This window comes from Anarhichas minor, unplaced genomic scaffold, assembly GCF_050575085.1.
Source record: "Anarhichas minor isolate MPS153535 unplaced genomic scaffold, ASM5057508v1 ptg000040l, whole genome shotgun sequence".
Taxonomy (NCBI): domain Eukaryota; kingdom Metazoa; phylum Chordata; class Actinopteri; order Perciformes; family Anarhichadidae; genus Anarhichas; species Anarhichas minor.
This window is the reverse complement of record NW_027466486.1, coordinates 288,165-296,863: the sequence shown is the minus strand read 5'-3', so window position 1 is coordinate 296,863 and position 8,699 is coordinate 288,165. Positions and strand designations below refer to the sequence as shown.

At 39.3% G+C, this 8,699-nt stretch overlaps 2 protein-coding genes across 3 annotated transcripts; both read left to right on the top strand.

Moving 5' to 3' along the window:
- The first annotated feature begins 244 nt into the window (after window positions 1-244).
- eapp (e2f-associated phosphoprotein) lies at window positions 245-4,227 on the top strand. Of its 2 annotated transcripts, none has more exons than XM_076108294.1 (6): window positions 245-583; window positions 1,693-1,880; window positions 2,329-2,427; window positions 2,522-2,636; window positions 2,716-2,838; window positions 3,167-4,227. In XM_076108294.1, exons 1-6 carry the CDS (start codon window positions 504-506, stop codon window positions 3,474-3,476), a joined length of 915 nt encoding a protein of 304 aa, XP_075964409.1. In that variant the 5' UTR covers window positions 245-503; the 3' UTR covers window positions 3,477-4,227. The 2 variants fall into 2 exon arrangements, with proteins under 2 accessions (XP_075964409.1, XP_075964408.1); XM_076108293.1 differs by having other exon boundaries at window positions 251-583; window positions 2,326-2,427.
- Window positions 4,228-4,620: 393 nt separating this feature from the next.
- On the top strand, window positions 4,621-7,882 carry sptssa (serine palmitoyltransferase, small subunit A). The gene is made up of 2 exons (XM_076107922.1): window positions 4,621-4,834; window positions 6,551-7,882. Exons 1-2 carry the CDS (start codon window positions 4,732-4,734, stop codon window positions 6,652-6,654), a joined length of 207 nt encoding a protein of 68 aa, XP_075964037.1. The 5' UTR covers window positions 4,621-4,731; the 3' UTR covers window positions 6,655-7,882.
- Window positions 7,883-8,699: the final 817 nt, after the last annotated feature.

The following is an 8,699-nucleotide window of genomic DNA, read 5'->3' as shown; positions in this document are numbered from 1 at the left end:
TGTTGTAACAGCAGCAGTTTGCATCACGTCAGGGTTTTTTAAAGATGCAGAAATGGAGCTTTTGATTCAGCATCCCTGTTAAATAGGTTTTAATACCAATCAACAATCTGGAAACTTGTTATTGTCAAATTCTCAAAGCCAGATTATTTTGTTTATTTAAACAGTAGACTTTTTTTATTCTATTGAACACAGTTTGTATTCTATTTGTTTGAATTTTACTTTACTTTCTTTTGTTTTTTGTTCCGTTTCGTTTAATTTAATTTAATTTCATTTCATTTCATTTCATTTCATTTCATTTCATTTTATTTTATTTTATTTTATTTTATTTACTGGCCTTGTCCATCCTCCACACACAGTAGATGGCGATCGTGTTTCGTCTTCATAAACACCACTTCCGTTCAATTAAACCATAGAAGAAGAAGAACCGGAAGTGCTCGTTCGTACGTTGCTGCTAACTCGCTAGCAGCTGATGTTGTTCTACTTGAACTTTGTCGACAGTTAAAATGAACAAACTGAACAAACCGCAGGAGTTTGACTCGTATGAGATCGAGGAGCCGAGCGATGAGGAGAGAGCCGAGGACAGGTAAGAGTCTTTGAAACGGTTAGCTTTGAAGCTAACCGTAGCTTTAGCACCATGAGGCTAACTGTGTGGCTAGCTAGCGGAATGCTAACATGTAAACAAACAGGAACAGGCTGAACTGTTTGTCTGTACAGCTCGTTTGTATTAGAATAATAATTAGTGATATAATACCATACAAATATGTTAAAATGATGGCTGGCGGTTTGCTGTTGGTGGTTATTTCCATCGCTAAAGTTGTAAAAAATATATGTAAATATATAATAAATAATAATATATATGTAAAGTTTGTTAAAACATGGTGGAGGTTTTGTAATGTTCTTTGTAAACACAACAATAATACAACACATTCGATGTGTTCACATTTATACAACCAGGAAGTATTCAGAACTCGAGTAAAAACAGTAATAATACTAAATAATTTACATTTGTTGCTTTACTAAAAGTGTATAATAAGGGAAATGCAGTTGAAGTATTTAATGTAAATTAACTTTTTTGAATGATTTAGAGGAAAAGCAGCAAATCTTCACGTCTGTGAAGTTGGAACTAGAACTGACGTCTCGTGTTCGATTAGTCCACAAACTTATTATTTCGTTTTGAATGCTGAATGACTTGTTTAAATTTAAATTTTAACTTTACTTAATAAACAATATTTAAAGTTGTTCTTTTGTGATATTCACTCTGGAGAAACTCAATTTTTCAGATCTGTCATTTAAATCAGTTAAAATATTCGTGTTAGTGGACCAATAAGTTCTTTGGTTGATGACGTGAACAATGACTTAAACCGTAAAGACGGTTTCTTATTCCAATCACAGTAAGCCCCGCCCCTAAAGCAACCCTGCTTTATGGTCTATTTGACTCTAAATGGACCATAATGTACTAAATGAACATCAAGCTGTATTGAAGAAGACTTGAAACTAGAGATTGAGACCATAAACTCATGTTTACTTCTCTCTTGATTTATTACCTCAGTAAACATTGTAGAGTCATTTTCTCATAGACTTCTATACGACCAGAGGAGAGAATGCAGCTTTAAGTTTTGTTGTTATATATTTGTCTCCTGAAGAAGAGCAGCTAAATACACAACATGTGAACCTCCTCTTGCTGTGTTTCAGTTCGGAGGACGAGTTGGAGGTTCTGCTGAACGGGACCCCGGAGCAGAAGAAGAAGCTGATCAGAGAGTATCTGACGGGGGAGAGCGAGTCGTCCAGTGAGGATGAGTTTGAGAAGGAGATGGAGGCGGAGCTTAGCTCCACCATCAAGACTCTGGAGGGAACCTGGACGCCTGCAGCAGCAGCAGCAGGTAAACACCCAGAGTTTCATAATTCATCTAATATCTATTTTATATTCACGTGAAAACTTCTCCTTCAAACTACTGGATTTATTCAAGTTTATCACCAAAACTACATTTTACAGATTACATGTGAACACATCATGACAACGTTATAATTTACCTTCAGCCAGTACTCATTTTCACTGAGCAGAGCCTGAAGGTATCATAATGTAACTGAAGTGAACCTCCGTTGGTTAGCCGTTAGCAGTGCTGCTAACGTTACTAGCTCTCCTCCTGTTGGTTTAAACACTGATTGGTTGTTTACAATCAAACATTATCAGAGACTAGAAACAGAAGAAGAGGAGGAGGAGGAGAAGAAGAAAGGAAAGAAGGAAGCGAGGAGGAGGATATTTTGTCCGTTCGCCGTGGGCCGTATTGTGAAAGCAGTCCTGATGTTTGTGTGTTTATTCTCCAGCAGAAACCCCAGGAGGAGGAGGAGGAGGTCCTGTACCTCCTACCCCTCAGGTGTACGATGAAGTGTACTTTGACTCTGACTCAGAGGGAGAAGACATACCGAGTAAGCACAAATGTTTTCATGTAAATGTTTCAGTTAAAGATTAAGACGTCTCCTCAATGAAGTGGTTGTTGACTCCCTCTGTTTCGTCTGACAGCCGGCTCCACTGGCCGGAGGCGGCGGCAGCGAGCCGTACTGACCAACGACGAGCTGCTGTACGACCCCGAGGAGGACGACAGGGACCAGGCCTGGGTGGACGCTCGGAGGAGACAGTGAGACTCTTTATTAAACACGTGTTCATCCAGACAAGAGGTGTGTTGTTTACATTCTACCTGGTGTCTTCTTCTTCAGGTATCAGGGCAGAAAGCGACCGGCTGCAGGCTCTCGGCCTCGTCAGACTCCGGCTTTAATGAGCAGCGACGCCGTCCTCAACTGTCCCGCCTGCATGACGACACTCTGCCTGGACTGTCAGAGGTGAGACGTGAAGACATGACAGAGTCTGTAGCAACACTGAGGCGTCTTTAAACTAAACTTAGAGATTAGATTAGAAAGTTTAGTTAACCCTTAGTGGGGAAACTCAGTCAGACAACAAACAGTAGACGTAGTTTTCACAGAAAGAACAAATAAAATCATCATAAAAGCCATTTGAGACATGATTATTAATCAAAAGATAATAAAACTCATTATCTTCAGCCGTGAAACAAACGTTTATTGTCGGAGAAGTTGTTTAAATTGATCTTCCAGCTGCAGTCGTGTTAAAAACTCAAGATGATGAATTGCTGACCTTCTTGTTTCTGCTCAGGCATGAAAAGTACCGGACGCAGTACCGAGCCATGTTCGTCATGAACTGCACGGTGAAGAAGGACGAGGTGCTGCGCTACAAAACCCAGCCGGAGGTGAAGCAGACGAGGAAGAAGAGGAAGAGGAGGAGGGGGGAGGGACAGAGGACGGAGATGGAGACGCCGATGGAGGACGAGGCGCCGGCGCCGGCGGGGATGGACGCCGACGAGGTTTACCACCCGGTCCAGTGCAGCGAGTGCTCCACAGAGGTGGCCGTGGTCGATAAGGACGAAGTCTTCCACTTCTTCAACATCCTGGCCAGCCACTGCTGAGACACCACGACTCCTTCTTCATTTTATTATTACTACGCGAGTGTATCTGTGGTTCTCCACCACTGAAGAAGAAGAAGAGGAAGAACCAGGCTGACTGTCAGCAGAACGTTGTTTATCTTCTTAAGATATCTCACTAAAACTGGAATATGACCCGAAGACCATCTCACACGAGGCTGATATTAATATCTGATCATTAAAACATTTTTGTGACACTTTTACCTTTAATCGTCCTATTTAGCGTTCATAATCGGTATATAAATAGTGACTAAAGGGTTTATAACACTGTGAGGAAGCTGATATAAATTAATGTATTTGTCAACAACTATAATAACTTTATTAAGTGGAAGCTGCTGTACAAACAGTTAATCTGTGAAAACGTTTATAATAGAAAATATATCTTCATAGAAGTTCTAGTTGTTGACATATGCTGTACATTAAAGGATAGAAGTGATGTTTAGTGTGTGTATGAACATATATCAGTCTGTACGATAACGGAGTGTAAATGTTCTAAATACACGTAAACATCCAAACTATCCCTTAATAAACTCTTAAAGCTTCTTTATCGCTGCGTATAACTACATCATAGTGTTATGAACCGCTCATTAAATGTGTTATACATACGTTTTATGAATGTTAAATAGAGGAAGGTATCACCAGCTTGATGACACATTTGTGTTGCTGTTGAAGAACAAGATGTGAACTGAAGTAGATGTTTTACGGTTGTAAATAAACTTGCTTTATTTTGAACAAACGAAGTAATTTCATTTAATAATGATTTTATTAATAGCACCTTTAAAAGCAGAGTTTACAAAGTGCTTTGACAGACAAAGCAGCAAAAACAAGACAATAACAACAGAGAGATCAGTGAGACGGTCGATAATAATAAACTAAGAAATATATAAAACAGAAAAGTGACGTCACATAAAAGCCAGTCTGTAAAAGGGACAGTTAGTTATGAAAGTATTAAATGTGTTAAGTAGGAGACAAAACGTGAGCATAAAGGAACTAGTTTTATAAACATGTCAGTATTCTCACACTGAATCTGCATCTTATTTTGAAATCCGGATGCTGGAACTCCTTTTGCCTGCGTCACACCCCTACGTCTCACGTGATTGGCTAAAAAACGAGCACCTTATTATTCAACGTCATACGTCACCGGAGGAAAAGCTCCTACCACGAATAGAGAGAGAAGAAGAGGAGAAGTGAGGAAAGTAGAATAAAAAGTAGAGTTTTAGTAGTTAGTGAAGTCGTAACCATGTCACTGGGAGGCTGTTGGAAGCAGTTGTCATGGTTTTACTACCAGTACCTGCTCGTGACCGCGCTCTACATGCTGGAGCCGTGGGAGAGGACGGTGTTCAGTATCCTTTACACGAGCTAATGTGCTAACTGTTAGCTTTAGGAAGTCAGCGAAAATACATTTTATAAATGTATATTAATCTATATGAGCTTGTGGTGAATTCGGCTCGTGTGAAATGTACCAGTCGGTCTTTGTTTTTGCTAAGAATGTATGTGAAGCAAGTGTTTCCTGTCGCTAACGTGTTTGCATACAGACTAAGCCTAACAAAAATTACCTTTTTATTTAAGAATAATAAATAAACTATACAGTTTTAGAAACGTTCTCAACCTTTGTTCCATGATGTAACTTTATTAACTTATAGCTGAAGAACTCTTAAACGCGTATACTTTTGAAGGGAGTTTCGCGTGTTTGACTCTGAACTTCTCGCTAGTTTGTCGCCTTAAATCTTTCGTTTTTGTAAGAACAAGTCCTTCATGTTTGAGTGCCGAGTTAAAGACTAGTCGTTGATGACGTAGAACGTGTTTCACACTTAGTTGAACTCCTCTCGTACATTCACAGGTCAGTAAAAACACGTTAAATCTGTAGAATTGTCAACAGAGTTCTGCGCGTGTGGTCGATGTCGTAGGGAGCTTCCGGTCACCTGTCAGGTGACTCCCACAGGTTACACCATAATATAGCTTTATTTTACATAACAGAAGCTCGTGTGAGATTATGCATTAAGGTGAAACCTCGAAAGTCTGGTTAATGGGCTCTTAATTAAGATGTATGAGGTGTTAACAGTGCCGGCTGCCCTTTGATCCGCGGGAGTGAAACACGTTGTGTAACCTCTAGTATCGTCCTCTTGAGGTGTCACCCTCATATCGTTCCCCCTGAGGGTCACGTGTGTTTGTGTGTTATTGTTCCTCTGCTTGTTACAGTAATCAGTCATGGCTGGTGTATAAATATACCAAACACTTGTTGATTACAGCGTCTTAAAAGCTACAATAAACTGGTTTTATTAAGCTGATAATCATTTAGGATCTCCTTATTTATGATGGAAATCAATAATGTTTTATGATATTAGACTGAAAAAGATCATTTGATGAGCATGAATATTTGTCCCTGCAGTTACAGTTAAAGTAAGCAGTTTATTTCAGTTTAGGGCTGCGACTAACGATTATCATTGTTATTGAATGTTATTGATTGTTGTTTTTCTAAATATTTGGTCTATAAAGTGTCAGAAAATGTTTCAGAGTTCAAGGTGACGTTTTTAAATTGCTCGTTATGTCCGACCGACATCACGGCCGAAGATATTACATTTTATATAACAAAACAGAAGAAATGCTTCAACCTCTTTCTATGAAAATCTGCAACATCATAGTAATAATACTTCATTTTGTAAAGAGCTTTTCTAGAACCAAAGCACTAGAGATGGATGCAAAAACGACAACATCAGGCACAAAAGCATGTAAGAACAAAAGCATTCGGCTTAGCGGAGGTACAGTGTTGTTTAAGAGGTGCTTTAAAAAGGTGTGTGAACACGTTGGATCACCTGAGTGCAGATAAACACACTGAATGTCCTGCTCACTCCTGAAAATCCACAGAACAGCTTTCACTGGAATTGAACATTTTAAAAGAGAAACACAACCAACCACCAACATTCAGTGTTTGATGAAGGAAACTACATTTCAGACTGAACAGACTGGTAACAGATTATGACAGATTAACGGTTCTATTAACGGATCTATCCGAGGTCTTGTTCTGCTCCTTCAGTTCCTCCTTAACTCCTCCTCTTCAGACTCCCTGCTGATCTCCGTGGCCGGCATGGCCGTCTACACCGGCTACGTCTTCATGCCGCAGCACATCATGGCCATCCTGCACTACTTCGAGGTCGTCCAATGACCCCGACGAGTCCGTCCGTCTCCTTGTGTCCTTGTCTCCTTGTCTCTGAGGTGGATTGTCTCCGACCACGTGGAGGCGGAGCTTCTCTCGTTCTTTTATTTCCAAATCTGATTCAATGTCAAAGGTCAATGCTCTGGACATCGTGCTGAGGTCACATTGGACGATTGTCTTTCCCCGAGACTGTTTCTTCTTCATGAAATATTTTGGATTTTTTTGTGGACAGTGTTGGAGGTGGAGCCTTAGAAGAAGGTGTGCTTGGTGCTTTTATCTTTTTTTAAAGCGAGCGCACTTCACTGTTTTTGAGACTGTGTAATCCTACGAATGTCTGGTTGTGTGGAGCGATCAGACTTTAGTGTTTTTATTGCATTAAGACGTGAAAACACTGGCGGCTGATGGACAAACACACCGTTTCACCTTTTACTCCATTTTATGAGCCACGTCTGATTTAGTCAGAGAAGGTTTTAAAGGAACAACTTCAGCCTTTTTCAAGCTCCACCGTCATTTTTTCCACCATGAGACAAAGAAAAGAGGTCATAGCTTCAACCTGGAAGGATGGAAGGTGACCAATCACACCTGAGATCTGTCTCCTATTTATTGTAAGCTACGCTCCCATCATGCAGCACTTCCTCTCAACATGCATCAGCTGACTTCTGTCTGTTTTATTTAGACGTTTGACCTGTGAATGATTGTATTTAGTCAGAGAATCTAATGACTGGTTGAAGTTTGGACATTGTACCTGGTTACCTGTGTACACCTGTGTGTCCCTGTGGCTTCCTGTGTGTACACCTGTGGCTTCCTGTACTCGTGGATCTCTCTGTTAGAGCTCGTGGAGATATAGTTCTCAGGTCCTGGAGAAAAGTGACATCTCATTCCAGAGAGCAGAAAAGCTCCTTTAGGAATCAGTGAGGTTGAAAATGACACAATTGTCCTTTTTTTTTTAATTCTGGCTTTTATTTAAACACACACAGTTCCCTCTTTGTACAAAAATGATAAAGGTTCCATTTTAATGTAATCCTATTTTATGACGGTATCCCTTTAGGAAAATTATGATTCTTTTTTTTCCCTCCAAAAAATGTGTTTTTCTCACTTTTGTGTATATAATCTGGTATAGATTTCTGTAAAGTTCTTGTAGTTCGATTTGTTGGCGTATAGGATGAAATGTTTTTCTGAACTACTGATGCTAAACACTGTCCTGTGACTGGAATCATTAAAGGGATATTTCACTAAAGCATTTGTTTTACCTCTGACTTCTGGATGAATCACGTTTTTCCACCTGTTTCCTATATATTTTATATTTACATATTATTTTTTTTAATATATTGTTTTTATATATATATTTTTAATATATTTTCTTTTTTATATATATATATTTTTTATATATATTTCTTTAATATATATCATGTACATTCAGTTGTAAAAGCAGTGGCGGCTGGTGGGAAATGTTCAAGGTAGGGCTGTGCCACATCCAATCAATTTCAGCAAACATCCCAGAATGATTTAATGCAAAAACATTAAGGTATCAAACACGTATTACTACTTTGCAGTTAAATATTTAACCTTTATTCCAACATGAAAAAAGCAATAAATAACACTTTGATAAACACGTCAGGACATCTTATTTATGTAACAGTGAAGTAAATAGTACAATATTTTTCCGTTGTAGTGGAGTAGATATATAAAGTAGCATAACATAGAAATACTTATGTAAAGGGAAAGTACCTCAAAATTGTACTAAAGTAAATGTACTTTGTTCCATTCCACCGCAGCTTGCTGCTGCAGTTACACCTCCGTGGCCACCAGAGGCAGCACCGAGTGAACCGCTGCTCATCTGAACTATACGAAGTAGAGCAAAGAAGAAATTACGCGCCATTTTGGATTTACACGGTTTGTTTTGGCTGTTCATTTCTGTGGCCTTTTGTTGGAGTAAGTGGCCGTTCCTTTAAACACTGACATCGACGTGGGTTCGTTCTTCCTGCCTTCAGACGGGTTCGTACTTTGATTTTAATTCAGTTTGTCCCACAGGAAACTTAAATAAAACACAATAG

Excerpts from the sequence above, each read along its gene's own strand:
- eapp (XM_076108293.1), top strand. The coding sequence starts at position 504 with ATGAACAAACTGAACAAACCGCAGGAGTTTGACTCGTATGAGATCGAG. Across the intron at positions 1,881-2,325 it reads GCCTGCAGCAGCAGCAGCAG|CAGAAACCCCAGGAGGAGGA; the intron begins GTAAACACCCAG and ends TTTATTCTCCAG. Across the intron at positions 2,637-2,715 it reads GTGGACGCTCGGAGGAGACA|GTATCAGGGCAGAAAGCGAC; the intron begins GTGAGACTCTTT and ends CTTCTTCTTCAG.
- sptssa (XM_076107922.1), top strand. The coding sequence starts at position 4,732 with ATGTCACTGGGAGGCTGTTGGAAGCAGTTGTCATGGTTTTACTACCAG. Across the intron at positions 4,835-6,550 it reads GTGGGAGAGGACGGTGTTCA|ACTCCCTGCTGATCTCCGTG; the intron begins GTATCCTTTACA and ends CCTCCTCTTCAG.